The sequence below is a fragment of the Acanthopagrus latus genome, chromosome 10 (assembly GCF_904848185.1).
Source record: "Acanthopagrus latus isolate v.2019 chromosome 10, fAcaLat1.1, whole genome shotgun sequence".
NCBI lineage: Eukaryota > Metazoa > Chordata > Actinopteri > Spariformes > Sparidae > Acanthopagrus > Acanthopagrus latus.
In genome coordinates, this window is record NC_051048.1 from 9,888,922 (window position 1) to 9,911,321 (window position 22,400).

Consider the following 22,400-nt stretch of genomic DNA (forward strand, 5'->3'; position numbering starts at 1 on the left):
AATCCACTGTAAATAAAGTTAGCTTTTCAAATTTCTGATTGTTTGTTTAAATGATGACTGCTGTGTAGCTGATCAATCAAGTGATAAAACAGGGACAACTTGTGAATTTGAATCCTAGCAATACACTAACATACACTATGTTACGTAAATTGTATTTGTGACTGTGTCTGTTTCAATTTTAACGAGCTCTGGTTTGGGTTCACTTTAAAGCATTATGTGGCTGTGAGCCGAATTTCGGATGGTAGTTTGAGTGAGTCAGTGTGTGTGTCAGGTACAAAAACCTAGCGAAAGTAAACAGAAGGGTCAATGTGTGTATGTTTGGAGCAGAGGAGGTGTTCTTATGTACGTTCTTATGAAGTGTATACAGGCGAATTATTGACGGATCAATGAAGTCGCACAACCTGTGCTGCCGTATCTGTTGCACCATCACTGAACAACTTCCTTAAAACCAGTCCGTCCAGTACCAAGGTGTTGGACGCCTCCCCTGCTTTCTTGTGTATTTATTTGTTAGTTCGTCTCTAAGTAATAAAAACATAGTCATTTAAGTCAGCCGTTACTGCAGGATTCAAAGCTATTCAACGGGACACTTGGCTAAGCCTGAGTTTCTCTGAAGTTGTTTCAATACAAAGCCCAACACTACGCTACGTGTGAGGTGAAGACTTTGTGATGGATTTTCAAAAAAGCTATAAATAAAATAAACCCGGCAGAGGCACAAACTACCAGATGATTGGATGAAAAACATGAATCTCTTCTTCGGTCATGACTTCTAGAGGTCAGCCCACTAGAAACTGAACTCAGGCATTCGTTCGTTTTTTTTTTAAGCCCAAACCTCCGATTTGGACGGACTGTATCTATATCAGGAAAAGCTTAAACAAGAAATATAGATGTTTATCAGTCATTTGTAAAGCACATACTACAGTAAGGCCTAAAGCAGTGGTTTCCCAACACAACCACAATATTTCATAAATGAACATAGCTGTTTGCTCAAGTTTGCAGACCGCTTGCTTACGTAGTTTTAGCAACCTCAGAAATGACCGCACGATAACATTACATTGCAGTATATGCCTCTACCAAGAAACCGATATCAAAAAGCTACAAATAATGCTCAGAACAGCACCAAACATCAGTCACAGTACAAATAGGGTCGCAGCACATAGTTCGAGGCATCATATGTCTGCTAGCTTAGCCGGATTTTTATTGTAAAGTGAACACAACTCACCACTCTCCTGCAGCAGCTTCCTGTTCTGTGTAAGTCCTTGCGAGTCGATTACCGAGTGAAGTTAGAAATGCTCAATTCCGTTATTTTCCCTGTCCGCTCTCGATAATAACTGTTATAAGCTGGCAGGTAAGACACATATGAACTTTGATTGCATTTCCATAGTGTAATACATGGTGTCATACATTTTCATCCTTGAGCTGTGGAACTCTACCGCGCTCGGTAATCGAATTGCAGGGACTTCCCCACAACAGCAACCTGCGGCAGGAGACTGGGGAAGGCCGGTTTCTTGTTGGAGGCACAGACTGCAATGTATTGTTATCGTGCTGTCATTTATGAGGTTGCTAAAACTACGTCAGTTAGCAGTCTAGAAACTTGATCTCTCGAGGTGGGGTCTTATTCAGTGTCACGGTGTGTTAGACCACATATTCATGACAGTTTTCAGTGTTATTGTACTGTACTATAGAAGGCAGGGAGCAGCACAAATGGCATACTTTGTTTTGAAAAAGTGTTCAGTCCTTTGTGGCATAGCGCCTTTTCAACCTGTGTTGCGCAACAGGTCCAAGAAGACTGCACTGCGCTGTCTACATGACAGTAAAGCATTAAAGGTTTCTTTCATTCTCCTCGCTTTTTCGGTAAACACCTTCTTTTACGGTCATCCGAGTCGAAAAAAGCTGTGTTGTTTTTTTTCTTTTCTTTTTTTTTGCATGACCAAGTGCTGTTACAGGAAGCTCAATGCTGGCAACAAAAAAGCGGGAAGGCCTACTAGGCGGCGAACAAAAGACAGTGCTGCTCGGGGTCTGCGATTGTTGGCCAGGATTTCAGCCGGAAATCACCGTGAAAGGGCAGTGAGCGAGGTTGTTTGGGGATTACCACGGAGAGAGGGAAGGGCTTGCGTCATATCACACACACACACACACACACACACACCCTCAACTGTCAGAGAAGGGTGAAAGACTCCTGACACAGATTCAAGTTGGATTAAGTAGGGGAAATCTACACAGGGGACTCTCCACCAGAGAGAAACACTCAGGGGCCAATCCAACTTTTAATGATTTAATCAGTACATCTTGTTGTCTTGCATCCGCCTGCACCTGGCCGTGTGTTCCTGTCCCGTGTAATAATGACAAGCATGGAGCTGTGGAGATACGTGAGGGAGTGTGTATGTGTGCGTGTGTGCGCGCGCTCCGGTTTTGGTTGCGTCACGCGTATTTTGAGCTTGATGAGTCATAGGTTGTGTTTATTTGGCCCTGGTCTACTACGTTTTCGAGATTCCCCCCCTCGTCCTCCCCTCCCACGCACTTCCTCACACCCTGGTATAAGTCCAGACAGCTCACCCAGTCTCACTTTATCGAGACCTTGAGATAAATCAGCGAGGAGCGCCGCGGATCAAACAGCAGCATGTATTCAGAGCTCGAGTGTGGAATTTGTTACCGGACCTTTAACGGAGGTCGGCGGTGTCCCCGGGAGCTCCAGTGCAAACACAGCTTCTGCGAGAGCTGCCTGCTGGCCCTGTCGCGACCCCAGGGCCCCGGCGAGGCGCGTCTGGGAGCGGACGCGTCCATCGTCTGCCCGCTGTGCCGACACACCACATCCATCTCCGGAGAGGGGAAGATCCGAGCCGAGCTGAGGGTGGACGAGTGCGTCCTGGCGCGGCTGCTGGCCGAGGGGGTCCTCGACCGGGAGGACCCGGAGGAGGAAGAGCGGGACGGTGACGTTCAGGACGGCTGTGACGACAAGGAGGCGTCGACGCCTCCCGAGAGCGCAGCCGAGGAGAGCGACTCTCCCGCGGGCTCCAGAGGAGGGAGGCTTCGGCGGTCTTGCCGGAAAGTTTGGAAGAAGATAACCGGGAAGAGCTCACGTCCGAGTGGCGGAGAAAGTAAGTTAAATAGTGGACTGCGGTTCGTAAGGGGTGGTTCAAGTAGTTTTGGACTTGTCGTGTTGTTCAAGTGAAACATTCGGCAGTTCTTAAAATGAGCATTTTTAGAATGAAGTTTGGTGGGAGGTGACCAAAAGAACAGTAGGCTACAAAAACACGACTTAAGCGTAACTTGAACTTTTAGCACGTAGTTCTTAACCACTGTTGTCGGGGCAAAACATTATGGGAGTTCTTAAAATGAGTCTTTTGAGAATGAAGTTTGGTGGGGATGACCAAAATAACAGTGGGTTACTCATACAGGTTTTACAGGTGGCAGTAAAGGACACAAGTTTAGCCTCGGCTTCAGTGTAAATTGTGCCACATTTAATGAAATACATTTTGACATTTTCTCTCACACACACAAAAAGCAAGCTTTTCTGTGTCGCTTTGACTTTTTAGTGTCTAGTTTTTGTCTTGTCACGTTGGGGCAAAACGTTAGGGAGTTTCTTAAAATGAACATTCGGAGAATGCAATTTGGTGGGCGTGACCACAGAAGCAGCAGGCTACCCATTCACGCTTTTGTTTTTCTTTTTGTAATTGGCAGAAAAAGCACACCAAGCACTAATTTCTTCCATTTTCGAATGGGACACAAATTTGTAATTTTTAAATGTTGAGTACCCAAAATATACCCCACACCTGACAGAGGGATTCATCAAATAAATAGTGAATATATCAATTGTTCTAATCTAATTTGTCCCCCTTTCTTTTGGCAGACTGTCTCACTGGTGACGACATGAGGAACCTCGCCATGATGTCCTGCTTCATGTTTTAAGGAATCTACAGCTTCAGATACCCTGGATAATGTGATACCAGCCTATATTTATACTCAAGATATCCTTCGGCGTAATGGACTTGATAATGATGATGATGATAACCCTTGCTGGCAAGACACACGGACACATACAGTCATGATATAAGTTGTTTTTTTTAGCTTTCTGACTGCCTTTTTAAATGATACCACTATGTTGCTGATACAATCAGATGAGGAAAAAAAATGTGAATCGCCAAAGTTGCCCATTTTAGGCCTATTAATGCACTAATGTACGTGATATTTATTGTTTTTCATAATTGTATTTATTTGATGTATTTGTTACATATTTAACGGAGAATAAATAAACTCTGATTTGAAATCACTTTCTCATGGCTGCATGCTGAATTGAGGATGGGCGTTCCAGTGAGTCACTTTATTGGATCCTGAAAAGAGGAAAACAATGGTGTAATTGTGTGTGTGGGTGTGTGTGTGTGTGTGTGTGTGGGTGTGCAAAAACACAGTTGCGACAACATGCTCGATCAAGTCTAGGCCAAACAGAAAGTGCGCTTTACAAAGTAAAAGTCAAGGTGGAGACAAATGTGTAGTTGCACTCAAAGATCATCACAGATAAACACATTCAGAGATCAAATATTGAAATACATTACAAAGTATTCTTCAGTGAATCAACTAAATCAGGGAAACTCCCCTTTCAGGACAACTCCAGGAAGTGGGTTACTTGAGGCCAGGTGAGGAGCATTTCCTCCAATCAGACTCGCAAGCGGCAGCAGAGTGTCAGAGCACGGTGACTCATTTCTATGACAAGTAAAACTAATGGACTGACAACACTACTACAACTTTCCTTTTATGGGCTTTTCTTGGCAATCTTAAAAAACCTAGGAGGAAACTGACCATCATGTTTGAAAGCTCTGCTCCCTACTTGAGGTAAATATCACGTTTTACAAGCTCTGTGCACACGCAGTCATAAAATCTGAAAAGGGTTGGAGGTTATTTTTTTCCTTTTTTGAGTGACAGCATTATTATTCCCATAAATTACAACAAAAAAATACTCCAGTGAGTGTTCTTTTTCTTTTTTTCCCAGACTCTTGTTTGTCTTTGCGGCTGTGGTCTGTGCAGCTGTTGCACCATTCATCGTGCGCTCACATGCTGCAAGAGGTGAGCGCAAACAGGCCAGTATCTGCCGGTTCTATTCTGCTGCGTGTGCAGCTTCAGTGAACTGATGCTCGTCTTAATGGCTCTCTGAGAAATGTCATGACTCACGTGTTGGCTGATAGATGGAGGCGAACGCGTTTCGTTTACTTAAAAGCCGCAGCTGTTTGATTTACAGATATGTTCTAAGGCATGTCCTTTAACTTTAAGTTTTATGCTGGCAGTGAACCAAAAGTGTAGAGAGCTATGGGTTTAACTAAGTGAAGTCCTGTCCCTTCCCGTTTGCACCATGACACCTTATTCATCGCACAGTTTAAAGTTATTCGTCTCACCGCGGACCATATTCACTCAACATCCATTTTACCCTGATGTCACACTCGGCAAGTAACCTCAAAAAGAAGGAAAGGTCATCACGTCACTGAATCTCGCTTTGGGGCCAGACTGTGGTTCCTGCTGTATTTGAAGTCTACAGGAGATCTCTCTACTTTGTATGACAGTTAACAACCGATTTTAACAACCGATTTTTTATTTCACAAATGAATGACAGGGCTGATAATACTGTGACCAGAAGTGGCAGGTCTGACCTAATACAGCTGATGAGACTGAAATGACACTGTGAACAGGAACCAGGGATAAACAATGTCAGTGAAATAATGACCTTTCTTTTTTTAGGCTCCTTGGCTCAGGGCGGGAAGTTTGAATGCTGGAATAATGTTATGTTGCTGCGTACATGGTTGCAAATTCCGTAAAAGTACAAAATCTGAAAAAAAAAAAAAAAGTTATCTTTTCACCTCTTCCCAACTGACCAGCAACTGAAAAGATGATGGAAAGGGAAAATCTGAAGGGACAACGGGCCACATTTAAAGACAAAATGACATATTTAATAACCCCTTCACTTACGTCGGCACTAATTCACTCCCCAGCTAACGTTACCATCTGATTTCATCCTGATTGTTGATCTTTTAGAATTCACACCTATCTAAATGTATTGCCTAACACTATCAAACAATAACATTAGCTCAAAACTGGTTGTTGTCCAATGTTAGTGGCTTATCAAATGTGTTGTTTTACTTGGAAACATGGCCCGATGTGATCTGCTGATTACCATGATTACCAGGTCCCATAAGGGAAAGTGGAAGGGTCATTACTTGGCTGTCTATTGTGAAGAAGTAAAGGAAAACTTTAATTCAAGACATTTTAGTATTTCTACAGCCTTACAGCTATTATTTGCCTGTATAACAGCATTAGAAATAATACAAAAGTTGTGTCTCATGTTGCCATTTTTCCCCCCCCCCCCCACTTTTAGCCAGTCGCACAACAACCCATGTGGACAATGGAGTGTCACACAGTGTCCTGAGACAAGTGTACAACCCATACAGTCAACGTCTATTTACTGCTCTGCCATTATCCGAAACTGGACTCCAAACTGGAACTCACGGTGAAACTGATACAAGCAGGGATTATAAAAAAGCCTCGTCAATCATTTACCGTCAATCAAACCCTCCACGGTTTACAGCAGGCAGCTTTAGTAACAATCAAAACTCCCCAGGTCACAGAAACCCCCGAGAGGAAACAACTGGAGCGCAGGGCGAAGTGAGGTCAGCAAACAGCATTTTCACCGGGCAAAGCTTTGAGAGATGGCAATCTGCAGTAAAACACCACCCATTCCCTCGAGGAGCGGAGCGGGGTGGAAATTCCCATTATTCACCCTCAGTGATTGTTCGGAAATCGTCTCGCGATGAATCTGCCGGTCCCTTTCATCGGATCTCTCGTCCTTCTCAAGTCTGGGACCTTAGCGATCCTCAGAAATCCTCCAACAAAGAAGGACTTCCTGGAAATGTCCCTCCGAAGGTGGCTGAAGACCAAACAGTCTGGCAACCCTCTCGCTCGTCTCTTTTTTCATCCCAGGCTGGTCGTTATTGGAGTTCTTCACCGCCGACTCCAAGATGGCATTATGGCGCCTATGAAGAAACGAATGAGCCGGCCGCGGTCGGGCCGCCGAGCACATCTCGCAGGGTTCAATCAAGCAAATTTTTCGGCTTAGCGAGTCAAACTGTCCCTCCTGCGCCACCAATCAGCAACAGCTTAGACACCACTGTTAATGAAGGCAGTCCAAGCCCGGCGCCATCCATCACAGATTTCTCCCAGGGGATTCACTCTGTGAGCAGCATCAAGACACCCAGACACAGAAATGTCCAGTCTTATCTGTTCAGGGACTCCCAGACCTCTTCCGATGGACGCGAAATGGTGAGCACAGCCACCGGTGATGGACGCAGGGCTTTTCCCACAACACCGCACAAGCAAACCCCCTCTGATGTTCAAGTTTTCAGCAGGTTTCCTCCCAGTTTTAAACAATCACAGACAGAAGAGCCAACCAAGGAAGTGCAGCACCTCTCTAATAATGCCAATCCACTGTATAATAATGCCTATATGGCCCAGTATGGGGTTCAGATGGATAGTTTTACCATAAACCAACACACTACCCCAGAAACTCTTGCTCATATGTCAGTACATCCTGCTCCAGGGTCAGACAACACCGTGCAAAGTTTCCGCCCCAGACCTCATGCAGATTTCCAGGGCGGCCTGGTTAATGTGACCACAGGAGGATCGATGACTGCACACAAACCCGGGCAAACCGCTAAAAGCATCTTTGGCTTCAGAGGATTCAAAAATGCTCCGCTGAGAGCTGCATCTATCCCCTCCTCCGATGGCCCTACTGAAAGGACCCACTCTCGACGGCACAGCTTCGACAAAGGGAAGTTTAAAATCGCAAACATGCATCCGTCTCATTCAGGAAAGTATAGTTTTGGCCAGAGAAAGGTGTCTACCACACCGGCAAAACTTGAGAGGACGCCCACAGATGATTCCTCGCCTCCTCCTGGCACTTTAGATCTCGTCCAAACCACTCCAAGGCCGTTCCCGTCGAGATTTAAGGAAGCCCAGCCTCTGATGCCTGCTAGTGATGTGGGTCTGGACGGCATTCCAGATCGCAGGCGGTACAGAATCCACAGAAGGATTTACGGCCTCAAAGGATTTGGCACTCGACCACTCGAGGGAGCCAAAACTTCAGTTAGTGAACCAGAGAAGTCTACTGGAGGCCAGCGGGGTTTTGAAGGATTTAGGCACAGAGAATCGCAGATCTGGCAACACAGGTGGCACAATAACACAGAGCCAGGTAGCAGCCATTTATCCAAAACGACTCCAACTGAGCAAAACAGTGAAGACCTGAAATCACTGCTAAAGAAGCCGGGAGGCGCTGAAGCAGACACCAGATTTACGCCGGACAAGTACAGAAATACCCGCAAAATCTATACCCATCTGGGATTTCACCCTGTCCAAAAGAGAACTGGAAGTGCTACAACTCAAACACAGTGGAGGCACAGAGAGCAAAATCCAGCAACAGCATCTGCAAGTCACAGGATCTCCTCAGCTTATCCCAGATCAGCAGGAGGCCCAAAATCCGAGCCAAGACCACCCGACAAAACCAAACCTTTCGCAATGAAGCCGAGCCCGCTCGACGGCTCCAGCAGCAGCAGCAGCACAGTGAGGGGCAAACGTGTAAAAGCGAAACACACTTCTGTCAGAAAGCTCAATGAGTCTACCTCCCTGACTTACGGCGCTGGAAATGCACCCATAGTCAGGCTGCTCAAGCGGCCCGCCAGAGTCAAAGCCGTCATGTACACTGATATTCTGGGAAGCGCTTCATTCAGTGGCGTCGGTGTTACACAGACACAAATCACACCGGCCGATAAGGATGATTTTCCAAACACTGCGGCGAGGACGAAGGAAAAACAAGCCGCGGGCGGTCGGACCTTGAACTCTGAGGCTGCTGTGCTTAGCAGAGACAATACAAGCAGAGGTCCTGAAGATGAGGTCGATTTAAGTAGCGTCGAGATGAACAAGTCGGCTGTTAGAGATGTAGGAGATGACGGCGATATGAAAACATCTGATTTATTCCTGGACAGTGAAGGCAGTGGGAGTGGGGGACTATTTATGTATGATGCTTTTTCAGCTGATCCCACTAAGATTCAGGGAGTTGGTGAGGATTTGTTAGAACTAGATTATCTACGAACGTCGACGGCGAACATCACCTTCAAGTCGATGAAACTGTCCCCCGCTGAGAAATGAGAGAAACCTGTTGAATTACTATGTGGCAATAAAAGTTGGAAAAACTTGGCGAACGCGGCCTGTTTCTTCAAGAATTCTTCAACAAAACGACTGAATTAATGGAGATGTTTTTGGGTTTTTTTACATTTCTTACTCTGAGACTTTAACTCAAAAACATTATGTTAATAAATCACTTTTAATCTTGCTTTTAATTAGCTCACAAGAATAGGTTTTTTTTCCACTGGTAATTTCCTGCACTGCACATTGCCTGGTCCCAGCCAAGCAAAGTCCAGCACAAAAACTGGCCATTAAAATGTTTATTTATGCTCCTGTACTCCCTTTACTTTTTTACTTACAAACAAACATACATGTAATGTGTTAATTAATCAGCTTTAGAGGTGCTGGTAGGATTTAGTTACCTTTTGAGAAAGCAGGTGAAGCTGTTTCTGCCAGTTTAGCTACATTTTCCATGCTAAAAAATGTTAGCTAAGTGACTGTTGGCCTGGCAAATAGTCCAGGTCAAGAAAATATCTATTTTATACTTTCTTTGTAAGTCTATGTTTTCTACGGATTAAACAACAAGATATATTGTGTTACTAAGTGAGCTTGAGGTAATGAGAGCAGGGGTTTTTTTTTGTTTTTTTTTTACCTTACAGCAAGTGAGACAGTTCTCTCCCATTCCTACCCTTTATGCTAAGCTAACTGACTGTAGGTTCTAGCTAAATGGACAAATAAGAGGGTGGTATCCATATCCATAAGTCTTTTTTGCAAAATGTCAATCTTTACAAATATAATAAAATGTGATTTTACATTAAATTTGTTATTGTGACACCACAAATTTACAGTAGAAACAGTAGAAACTGGAAAATTGGCACATTATAATCTTTAAGATGTACTGTTTTAAAGATATGTTCAACCAGAAATTAAAATTCAGCCGTAATCTATTCACCACCATGCAAATGGAAAGTTGGGTGAAGTTTCGTAGTTGACAAAATAATCTGTTTCTGGAGCTTCACAACAAAACAGTATTGCAGCATTCTCCTAAACAACTGGAGTATATGGGGACTAAAATGCAAAAAAAAAAAAAAGTCTGAAAAATATAATAAAGTGGCTCCGTACAGCTTTTCTGGCGTAATTCAAGTGAATTAATTTAATAAACGCGGTATACAGACACTTTTAAAGCCAAAATCTTCACTGTAGCTGTCAAGCTAAAAGCGTTACATCGTTTTCATTTTTAAAGGTTTCAAAAAAGTCCCTGTCTACTTCAGCTTTTTAGGAGAACGTGGCGAAGCTCCAGGAAGCGTGTGAGTAGATAGGGACTGAATTTGTATTTTTGGGTGAACTTATCCTTTAACATGTGCTCTCATACTGAATATCAACATATTGTTCAGAGTTAATTTGGAAAGGCCTTGAATAATAGACTCCTTAACTAAATCAACAGAAAATTAAACGTAAAATCTTTCAGTAATTGATCATCTGAGTCACTTTTTCAAGCCAAAGTGCCAAACGTGTCGGTGTTTGGTTTTTGAATGTGAGAATTCTTTTGAATTTTTTTCTTTTAGACCTGATGGTTAAGTTAAATCTTTGGGTTTTGGACTATTTGTTTGACCAAACCACATTGAAAGCTGTATAGATATTGCCATAGCCATAGTATAATGGATATGAATAACTGTTAGTTGCTGCCCTATGATGTGCTTTTTAGGCAACAATACATGAACTGGCTCTTTCCAGGATTGCTTCAGGTTCCCGGTTCCAACCGCTGTTTCATTCATTGTGGTTAAAATTTAAAAAAAAAAAAAAAACAGCCATCTGGCATGACAAAGAGATTACAAGAAATGCTGGGAATGATCAGAGAATACTATGCTCTGTACATCATGCAGCATTTTTCTTAAATGACATCCTCCAAGTCTAACCTCAGGCCTCAGCTTCATGAGAGAAACCAAAACCTTATAATGAGCGGAAAAAAAAAAAAAATCGATGGAGGTCAAACGTGAATTCCTGGGCATAACTTTTGCCTCATTTGGCAGACGATTTGCATAATGTAATGTCAAGTATGAAGAGGGAGAGAGAGGAAAAAAAAATGTAGGAAGGTCATACTTGAGGCTTTTTATAAATTGATTGTATTCCCATTCCTTGTGTCCTCGTTTTTTCCAGGCAGAGCAGTGGCTAGTCAGCGTGCTGACACAGATTTTCCGTCTCCTCTTTCAAGCTTTCGAGTAGGGGTTTGGACATGCCGGGCCTCTCTGGCTTAACACGCTACAAAATGGAAAAACAAAAACTTGTTCTTCCCCTTTTGTGAGAAGGTCTTATTCTGACCTTGCCAAGCCATTAATAAGAAGGGTGATTGAAGAGAACAAGCTATTATGCGGTTTGTCCCTATTGATTTAAGCCGTGATGGAAATGGAGGCTGTGATGGAATTTGTTTGTTCGCTGCAATCACAAGAATTATGCTACTATAGTTTTATTTATATTGTCAGTGGCAGCTGAATTAAGCTTATAGTGACATGATCTGTGTTTACAGCAAGAGCAGGTACTAATTCCACTAGATGGCGTCAGTTATCCATTTTACTTGGCCAACCTGTGACCTTAGGTGCAGGATCTTGCAGATCTCACACTGTGGTGCCCTGCTGGGCTAAGAGCAAAAGGAGCACCTTCAAGATGATGAGCTAAAATGCGGGATATTTCTTATGGAGTTTGGTCATTTTAAGCTGAAACAAGATGACAAAGTGGAGCTAAATGTAGGGTTTTTTTTTGCTCCCATCCCATCCATCGGCCAATGAAGCATTCCGTTTCAAGGGCATCGGGTCCACGCTAAGCCCAGGTCACAGATCCGTTCACAACCACCTGACCCCTTTGCTTTTTTTCCCCCAGTCGGTCACCTAAATGCCGGCTCCGCGCTGATCCTCGATCTGCGAGCTCAAAAAGGGGCCCCACGGCGAGGGGGAGGCCTGGGAGGGTTTCAGGGGAACCTGTCAGTCAAAGTTAAACACATTGTACATTGGATTAACCCCCCCCCCCCACACACACACACACACACAGACACCTCACCGCTACCACTGGCACCACACCAATACCCGTGGAAAGTGGGACCGTCCACTTTCCCAGAGAGCTGAGAGGTATTTAGGTGATACGGTGTTTCTGAAGGGTTTTTTTTTTTTTTTTTTGCTCCAGCGGGCTGGCATGTCGAGGCGTCGGCCAGCCGGCGCTTTCAAAGTCCCCATCTTTCTCTGCTGCCTTTTGTGTGGCTGAGTGTTTGCACGTCTAGTTCACACACTCCCTTCCTCTTCCCAGTGTGTGTGTGTGCGTACGCGTGTGTGTGTGTGTGTGTGTATTTATCACAGACAGTGTGGTGTTCTCTTGCAAAGCTGGCCCTCCTCCTCCTCCTCCCACTCCCACTGTGAGGGGGAATTCTGTACCATGTGTCTGCGGTTTTCAGGGAGCTTTCAAGGAAAATAAAGCACAGAGGCCTCACAGTCCCCCCCCCCACCACCCACACCCTCCTCACCACTCCCCCAAGGCGCCCCCTTCAACTCCCTCCTCCTCCTCCTCCTTCTCGATTTCCCCCTCACTCACTCCTCCATGTGGCACTTTTTTTTTCTTTTTTCCCCTCAACCTCCATTTTTTTTTCACGGCGCGACAGCTAATTTCATACGCGGCCCGTAATAGAGACAAATCCATGATCACGGCGAGCGTTCGCTCATGATGAGGGCTGGAGAAGGAAGAGAGAGAGGGGCCGAGCGTTAGCTGATGGAGGCCGAAGAGGAAGGGGAGGGATGGATGGGTGGGTGAGTGGGTGCGGGGGGGGGTGGGGGGTGGGAGACAGAGAAAGGCTTTTTGTTTGGCTAAGTACACTATGTGAAAGAAGAGGGGGCGGCGAGGATAGGAGAGCTGGAAATACATTAGAACACGGTTTGCGTCGGCCGTGGTCGTTCGCGGCTCGGATTACCTCACATGCCACCACGCAGCCTGACGGGCCCGACTGAAACCTAACTTGTTATGGAGTCTATAGTGTTTAACTTTGGCCTAAAGCCTACGCGGAAGGAGTGGGGGGGGGGGGGGAAAGTTGGGAGGATTAGCAGCTTGCATGTACAGACTGTAATCCGGGGCTTTATCGGCTTGGTCAGCATACAGTAAGAAAACACCTGCAGCATTGCTTGTGCAGTTTGTCGTGGCCCCGTGCCAGAGGCCCTACACATCCCAGTCACCGTGGGCTCGCTCTCTGTTGCTGAGGCTCACACCCAGCCTCTGCTGCCCACTTGAATGATGGGAAGGAAGCAATTTGGGAGCACGGAACAGCCCCCACACACACATCTGCTGTGGGAGCGAAAGCTATTTCCGTGTCCTACATCCCAGCGAGCTTCCTGGTGGCCTGCGCCATGGAGGAAGTCATAAAGACAGGAAGACTTCCTGTATTGTTGGCCAGCATGTGAGCAGTACGGACTGTACATAACCCGCGACCGACGGTGTAAACGCCATAAATATAGCACTCAGAGCTATCAGAGAGGCCAAGTCATACATCTGTCCGGTGATTTATGCCAGTGTTTTACAGGCCGGAGACCGGAGACATGTTTTCACTGGACGCGTAAAGTATCTCCCATTTCAACGACATAGCAGAAATAAATAAGATCTAGTGTGGAGTCTGTATAGTTAATCAACACTGTTTAACAACCGTGTCTCGTGAAACTCGGCGTAATACAGAAGAGCGTTTCTGCAGGTCGCCTTTAATCGCTACGAGGCCACAGTTCATGGGCGCGTTTCATGATGTTTAGCCGTCTGAAGCTTAAAATAAAACAGCGGCAATAATTATTAAAGGAGAAGTTCGTATGAAAAATGTGGAAGACTTTCTTTCAGAGATCGTGTTTGTTTTTTTTCCCCTCATAGACTTCAATGTTCTTTCGCGACAGTTAAAAGTTACAAAGATGGTTGCGTCAAAAAGAGAACCTTCACTTGCAACACAACTGCCTCCGGATCAGTGTTTTATTAAAGGATAAGTTCACCCCGAAATGACTTTTCACTCGTTATTTACTCACTCCCCATGTCGATGAACGGTCAGGTGAAGTTTCGCAGTCCACAGTGAAGGTTTCAGCTTAAAAAAAAAGGGGGTGTAAATAAAGTCTTTTAAAATCAATTTGGGACTCTCCGGAGACATCGATTACGCTCGACAAGCTGCGCGTGGCCATTTTTTTCCCTTCTTCCCGTCGCCTCTTCCTGTCCCCGTCTACCTGCTAGTTGTTTTGGAAAAAAAAAACGCTGCGTCTCCGAGGTCTGTTTTCACACAACAAAATGGCGTATTTAATGAGTGTGACGCGGGAGTCCACAACACCTTCTGAACGATATCCCGGGAGATCCGCGTGTACCTTCACTGCAAACAAGAGGTTTTTGAGCGGATGATTTTTTTTTTTTAACGATCTAACTCATTTTTACGCAACATTTAGAGGAAACAATGTGTCCTCTCTTATTCCGCTCCAAAAGGTCAGGGTTCGAAGCTCAGTCTCTGGAGCTCTCCGCCGTATCACAAGATCTTCATCAGCAGACGCAGTGTTGGTGTTTGCTCGGCTATCACAGAGCTGCTGAGGGCTCGGTGTGGGATTAATTCGCATGAGGCTGCCGCCCTGCAGCGTGTCAACAAGTGAGGTTACTGAGTGCGTTTCTGACTCGACTGCAAATAGGTGCATGTAGGTGTGTTTACGCCGAGCTGGAAGATACAGTATCTCACACACACACACAGAGAACACGGAACACACACCGGCCGCTCAGACACAACGGGTCCACCTGTTGGCCTCCATCCAAGGCACCTCTCTGCGACTGAACTCGGTGTCCTCTTGCCTTGGCTCCCATCCACCCCTCCTCCTCCTCCTCCTCCTCCTCCTCCTCCTCCCTCTCTCGCCTTTACCAGAGATGCTGCCACCACGTCCGAGGCTGCCATTGTCGCTGCCTGTCGCCACAACAACCAGATGGCGGCTGTGCCCGCTCTCACCCTCCCCACCACGCTCCTCCGTCCTCTCCTTATCAGAGAGCGGTTACTCAAGATAATCCACAGACCTTGTTGTGCGCAAAAAGAAAGTAGTTCCTGCATGAAACTGCTCACAGTTATCTTGTATAAGCCGGTCATTATTTCTGGAAAATGTCATTGCTCTTGCATTTTTCAAATGTCTTTTTTTTCTGGCACGCTTTAGGCACCACAAATCTGCAAACTTGGCAACTCACGCCGAAACAAGGAAACGCACAGGAAAAGTAAGCGTTTCGAATTTTTGGGTGAACTGTCCCTTTAACTGTAACTGTGGTGGATTTAAAGGGCGCATCATAAAACTTTAAATGTCTCAAGAAAGCGCACGGGAAAAAAAAAAATCTTGCTAATAATGCCGTGTGTGTTCTAATTTCTATTAATTCCTACAGTGCCTCGGTTGGCGGGGGGCGGGTCGAGTTACTCGGCCATCTGTGGACAAGGATGACACCAGATCCCGTCCCGCGTTAACAATAAGGCGAAAGGAGCAGAGATTTATCGGCATGTTTAAAAGCTTATTTAATTAAAGAGAGCGTCGAGTGAGAGTTGGCAGTATCTAACGGAGAGGGGGAGGTCTCTGAGCCTACCCGGCAAACACCACGTTGGTCAAATTACCGGTAAGTCGGGTGATTAACTCGAGGTGGCGATCTGCCAGCTCTGAGGGCAAGCGATCCTATCAATGGGAGTGGTGAATGTGACTAACGCAGCTACAAAGGCTTTGCGGATAACAATCAGGGCCGCTTTTCTTTTCCACACTTCAGTGTGACATCTGCGCTGTGGTCGCAGCCTTTACAAGTGTGTGTGTGTGTGTGTGTGTGTGTGTGTGTGTCTGTGTGTGAGGGGCATGAGACCGCCCGCGTCTGTGGCATTCGTGCAGATGTTCGCACTCGTCTGTACTCGGCCTGTAAACAGTAGAGTCTTCCGCTCCTCCTCTTAGACCAGTGTTGTTTTTGAGTCTTAAAGGGGCACTTTTGGAGTTTTGGGTAAGAAATCTTAACTGGAAGAGAGAGAGAGATCTTGATTGACAACACAATTTCATGTTCATATGTGGCGGACCCTGCCACAGTGTTCTGGAGACCTCGTTTTCCTCCAAGAACAGCTTGTTTACTCAGTTACAGAAAAAACACCTATTTCTGAGTTTGCTTTATTACTTGATTGTTATTAAATGTTCGAATTCTGAGTTTCTACGGAGTGCCCCTTTAAGCTTGTTGCTTTTTAACAACCACCCCCATTACATCACTCAAAAGGAAACTTAGCACTGACAAAAGAAACCACAAAGTCTTTTTTCTTGTTTGACTCTTTTTTTTCTCCTTTTAGTCAGATTTTTTTTTTTTCCTCAAACAACAGAAGTAAAACTACATCAATGGCAAAAATCTCACAATATTCCCATTCGGTACCACCCCTCGGGGGGAACGGGAGAGAGGAGATAAAAACACTCTCGAGCAGCAACGGCAGCAACACTTTCCTGCGCACGTTCCGAACGTCTCTAAACTCGCTAACACATCGCAATCGACCGAGTCGTGCGGCAGCCACTGATACGATGATAATGTTCTGCTTGTCAGGATCGCAAGCAAGTCTGTTTGTGCGCTTTTTTTTTTTCTCTCTTTCCTCTCTAAACTACAAGTACCTTCAAAAGCGTTTTGTGTTTTTTTTTTTTTTTTGCTGAAATCTGCTGAATTTCAAAACGAGAACATCTCCAAAGACACGAGAAAAAAGAAAAAAAAAAAAATTATAAATCGTCTTGTGTTCGTCTGCAGGTCTGCGGGAAAGCACGGATTTACGTGCTGAACCTGTTTTTTTTTTTTTTTAGCTCCAACTGTTTATTCCCATTTATGCATTAGTAAACCGCCCCCCCCCCCAACCACCACCATTAGAGGCCAATTCCAACCACAGATCCCAATCTGCTCATAATAAAGCTGCATTGTTACGCTCTGGGGCGCCCGACAGTCATGTGACCAGAGGGAGAGAGTTCATGAACTTCCCCCCCGAAGCAGGCAGACAGACGAACACATGAGTACAATTTGGAGCAACGTAGATACACAAGTATTCAGACGTTTATGTTGTCCCCCCCCCCGTGGTGGCCTTTTTTTTCCTTCTCCTCGAGCATTTCATTTTTTTTTTTTTTAAATCCTCCGGTCAAAGTCAGAGGCAGATTCAAGGTTAAAGCAAGTCTTCACGATGACCTTTATCTCCGTGTACGCAGACTGCGAGGCGAGATATGTCACAGTTTTTCTCTCCCCACCCGCTGCACAAAAAAAACAAACAAAAAAAAAAAACTAAAGAAGAAGAAAACAACGGGGGAACACAAGAGGTTACATTTTGAAAAACAAAAACAGAGCAATATGTCCAGGCCCGAGAGCTGAAGGTTGCTTCTTGAGGTGCTGTCGGAGCTTTTTTTTTTTTTTTTTTTTCTGATGTTCTTGTTGTATTTTGGCACAGACTGCCCTGAAAACAATTCAGTCCTCCATTACCGGCGAAGAGCAAACTGTCCAAAAGAACTCCTCCGATCGGAAACCGAGTCATCTGAGAGAATCGCTGTCGCGCCGGACGGACGCGAACAAAAGTCATTTCTTGAGAACTGTACAGCCATACGAGACAGAAAATAGACACAAAAATAGACTCGATATATTCTGCTAGGACAGCCCTATTAGTGCTAGCTGCTTAGACGGGGTCAGAGAGACGGACAGACAGACAGATAAAAAAGGACAGACAGGCACTTAAGTGCTGATGCATAGCGGAGATTAAAGTAAGAGCCAAGCGAAAGACGGACAGGGAGGGAGGGAAGGAGAAACAGAGTCTTAAAGAAGGATTTAAAGTCGAAGCACTTTCAACTCGACCAGTTTAAAAAGTGTCAATTTATTCTTATTAAAATGTTTGGTACCTTAAAAAGTGAAAAAATAAAATAAAATAACTGAGAACAGACTTATTTCATACTGACAGAGGTGAAACTGACCCCACTTTTGTGGCGCAAAAAAAGCTGACCGCTACAAAGCTAGCATTAGCATGGCTATTGATAGGGTCTCTATCCTCTCCTGTGTGTACCGCATGTCTTTTTTAGCATCCTGAGACGAAGTGGATCAAGTGGGACAGAAGTGTCTGGAGCTAATAGCACTAATGGGATTGCTTGGCTCTGTATCAGGGGTCTCGGCCCTGAGCTGTAGTCAGCAGGATGCTGAATTTACGTCCTGGCACCGTGCTAATATCTTAATCTGGCCCGAGCTGGCTTTAGCTAACTCGCTAGCTACTCTATCGCCCTGCTACACGTGCACTTTGTTTCAAGCCTGTATGTTAGACTAATACTTCAGGTGTATGGCTCTGTCGGAAAGGAGGAAGAAAGAGAGAGAGAAAAATAAAAGGAGAAGGGAGAATTGATGGGATAAAAGCAGCGTAAGTTACAACGAGCAGAATGCTAACAGCAGCTACGCTAATATTTCTCACAGTAGACGGGAAGGCCAGCTCATAGCTAGGACCATTACCATTATCAATGTTAGCGGAAGTGCTGCGTTCATGTCACATTGGATTTATGATGATTTCCAGTTTCCGCCTTGTAAATACTGTTTACGTCATCATCCATTCGTATTTTATGAACTTTTCATATCCTACGTGGTGCTTTTCATACTGTGGCGGACCCTGCCACCTTTCTAGCTTCAAACAGTGATCTGGGGACCTATCTTTCTGAGTTTGTATTATTACCTCATTAATATTGTAAATATTAAAATCTAGAGTTTGAATTTCTGCTCCAAAACTGGAGTGCCCCTTAAAGACACAGAAGTGCCTGTAATCCAAAATACAATTAGGTCCCATATGTCCGCCAATTCATTCATAAATAATTCATGCCATTCATAAATTAACCCAAATTTCATGGCTGCAGTGTTATGTAGAACAAGCACAGTGTCTCTGACCCTCCTGTCATCACGAAACTGTTGCTTGCAAGTTGCGAACGCCGGAATATCCCATATGACATGAACGCAGCAAAAGCTCACACCAGTGCTACCCACTTTATTTATATCTTCAGCTGCTTTTTTTTTTTTTCGTAATTACATCAAATCAAGCACAAAAAAAAAATATTCCAAAGCTTCAGTTAGTCGAAGTTCTTTGTAAAATGGCTACAATCTGAAAGTGAGGCACTTTTTGAGCTGATATATAATTCTTTTTCTTTTTTTTAACACTAAAATAACCACCATTTTTACCCTTAACGATTAGAGTCTTCCTCTTGGAAAAAACATAACAAAACAAAAGAAACACAGATCTCCTTTTTTTTTGTACCCTTCTCTGATTGGCTTTCACTCGAGGAATGAGAGCAGCAAATGGCTTTTTTTTTTTTTTTTTCGAGAGTGTCATTTGGCACACATCCCCGTTGGTTTTCCGCAACCAACAAGATGAAAGCGAAGGAAAGAAAAAAAACAAAAACGTTTTCCATCAGTCTCCCACAAAGTGCTTCAGAGGGCGTGTCCCATTCAGCTGCTCTCACGATGCGATTGGTCGTCGCGTGAGGAACGGGCGGAGCTTCGAAGCGCTCTTGAGTGGTACCAGATTGTTTCCCCGAGGACGACGCACTGACATCAGCACTCTGGGAAGAAGAGAGAGACACACACACACACACACACAGGGAGAAAGAGGAAATGGCTCGGTTAGATGTAGAATAAACAACAACCCAGATATGAAGAAGAAATAAATATTATGACATGTGCATACACCGTCGCTTGCTTATCAGGTGAATTATAAAATCGCGAGTCTGATATCAGTGTCTGCTTATCGTGCCGGGAACACAGTGACCTGGAAACGAACAACGGGAATAAACAATGCAGCCAAACAAGCGAGAAAAAAAGACTCGGAGACGGGAAGAAAGTGATAAAGGGAACAGGGGGAAGGAGAAAGTGAGGACACCTAACGCTACAGGCACCGAGACAAGTGTGTGTGTGTGTGTGTGTGCCAACAAGTAAGACAGATTGACGAATGATGTCGAGGTGCTCTGGCAATTTCTGCTCTTCATATCAAATCAGACGTGTGAGCATAAAGGTGTGAGTCATCAGGAGAATGTCACAACTGTAAAAAAAAAAAATATATATATATCTACATCATTAAGGTCGAGTCCAACCAGGACATTTGAGTCTTTCCTGGCCTTGTTTGCACAGTTGATAGGATTAGCAGGAATGCAGACATAATGATAATTCTGCTCCAGAGCAGAGAGAGAGTCACATGGTGTCAAACAGCCATCTGTTTTTTGTTTTTTTTTTTCTTTTCCTAAAGGAGAGATCTGGGGCCGTCTCAGGTGAGCGAAACCTGGTGAAATCTGAACACTTTTAAAGGTGCACTATGTAGTTTTGGGGAGGAAATTTTGAAAGATGTTCATTGACTGGTTATTTACTTTGTTTGGGCAACTCTCTGTTCTCCCGTTTTACTCTGTTTGTGTGTGGCGGACCCTGCCACCTTTCTAGCTTCAAACGGTCTTCTTACTTTCCTCTGAGAACAGCTTGCTTATGGAGGAGATCAATACTTCTGAGTTTGTATTATTACGTCATTAATACTGAAAACATTACAATTCAAAGTTTGAATTTCTTCTCCAAAATGACATAATGCCCCTTTAAATGGAGTGCTTGCGGCATAGCTGAACGACGGCTGAATCCCCCTAAACCTCACGCCTTAGCAATGCCAGGGAAAGGGGAACATGCATCAGCCTTAAGGTCCCAAATCATTTGTACTGTTTTGCGCGGGGGAAAGTTCACAGCTGTGAGGGAAACGTCAAATCTTGGGTTTTCAATTGCAAGACTTGTCCACCGATGACTCATCTCTGCAAGGGATCAGGCCGCTTCCTGATACGGGTGCCAACATGCGCTCGCTTCGTGCCACGAGGAGTGTCACAGGCGAGGTCCCGACAAAAACACCAACATTTTTTTTTCTTTCAGTTTGACAAGTTCGTACACCGTGTTTTCGTGACGATAAACCGCAGGAGCACGGTTGCACCATCCTGTGCACGGTGGCGAACAAGCCAAAGCTAGTTGGCTCCTCCGTCACCATCGCCTCTCTGATGCGCCCGCCGATGCACCTTGGGGAGACTTCACGACTGTGATCCCCTAATCTGACACGGGCGCAAGTATTGTGCCGTCTGATCCCTGCGTTTGATCAAAGAGAGCTGGCGTATGAAAATTGAAGTCTCTTGACGTGACTAATGCTGCGACCAAAACGCCCCGAAGATGAAATTATGCGGGATGCGTCGGTTGATCTGTGCAAAGTCTGACGTGCCTAAAAACCGATATCAGCCCGACACAGATTTTACAGACCCACCCAGCGTGACCCGCTTTATCACCGACTGTTTATGGCTAAGACTCATTGCTCCTTCTCAGATAAAGACACTTTTTTTGGGGGAGGTTTGATTACTGCAGCCGCTCTGTGGCACCTGTAAAGGACACGTCGTCACGTGAGCCGATGTCTTAACGACTCCCGGAGTTCGCAATAAAAGCGGCGTCGCGACTGTAAAGATTAAGAAAGTGCCCTTTAAACTGGGTTACTCTCTCTCAGATGTGATGACTCACGCTAGAGGCACTCAGGCGGCTGTCAGCCAAAATAACAAATTCACAAAAGAGAGCGGGGCCGAGAGAGAGTTCCCTGCGTCTCTTTCCCTAAAATTTCCCAGCAGCGCTTGACTCTCTAATTGCACGAGGGTACTCTATATTTACGCCGCTCCCTCTCACCCCGCTCCCCCTCGGCTTGTCTTCTTCCTGGTGCAGTGATCTATATTTAGTCCCCCCCACCTCAGCACAGACGGTGCCCGCCAACCGGCCAGAGCCATGACGGCCTAGAGCGGAGCAGGGCAGCTCGCTCATTCAGGCGGCCGGGCTCGGGGGAAAAAAACAAAAAAACAAAAAAAAAACCGGCAACACAAACAATCAAGGGAGCCGACCCAAAGGAGGGTGAGGAGACCGGCTGGACACACACCGGTGATCTACCGCGGACACACACACACATGCACAGACACGAAAAAGCCACACGGAGGGGAGGTACTATAATTATGCCGATGACATTCACTTAATGATGACCTTTTCCCAAAACACAGACATGGGAAATTATACTCTGAAACATGCTAAACAGCTCTCCAGAGCCTCATCCTGACGCTCGCATTGGCAGTCTTATATGAAAAAGCACACACAGGAAATGTTTCCACTCTTATCGAATATTGCCTCCTGACCGCCCCCCTCCTTTCCCGTTGGCGGCTTCTCCATCGATCTCATTCATTTCC

At 45.2% G+C, this 22,400-nt stretch overlaps 3 protein-coding genes across 3 annotated transcripts in view; 2 read left to right on the plus strand and 1 right to left on the minus strand.

The window, feature by feature from the left end:
* The first annotated feature begins 2,470 nt into the window (after window positions 1-2,470).
* Window positions 2,471-4,267, plus strand: si:ch73-335l21.4 (E3 ubiquitin-protein ligase-like). The gene is made up of 2 exons (XM_037112722.1): window positions 2,471-3,095; window positions 3,848-4,267. The coding sequence occupies exons 1-2, from the start codon at window positions 2,618-2,620 to the stop codon at window positions 3,904-3,906; spliced, it is 537 nt and encodes a 178-aa protein (XP_036968617.1). The 5' UTR covers window positions 2,471-2,617; the 3' UTR covers window positions 3,907-4,267.
* A 355-nt stretch (window positions 4,268-4,622) lies between these two features.
* On the plus strand, window positions 4,623-9,229 carry LOC119027485. The gene is made up of 3 exons (XM_037112721.1): window positions 4,623-4,827; window positions 4,985-5,058; window positions 6,359-9,229. Exons 1-3 carry the CDS (start codon window positions 4,799-4,801, stop codon window positions 9,178-9,180), a joined length of 2,925 nt encoding a protein of 974 aa, XP_036968616.1. The 5' UTR covers window positions 4,623-4,798; the 3' UTR covers window positions 9,181-9,229.
* Window positions 9,230-16,791: 7,562 nt separating this feature from the next.
* Window positions 16,792-22,400, minus strand: part of si:ch73-335l21.1 (insulin receptor substrate 1-B) — a 48,682-nt gene continuing 43,073 nt past the window's right edge. The window contains exon 5 of the mRNA XM_037112188.1: window positions 16,792-19,733. Coding sequence (XP_036968083.1) covers window positions 19,726-19,733 — 8 coding nt within the window. The 3' untranslated portion in view covers window positions 16,792-19,725. The remainder of the gene's footprint in view (window positions 19,734-22,400) is intronic.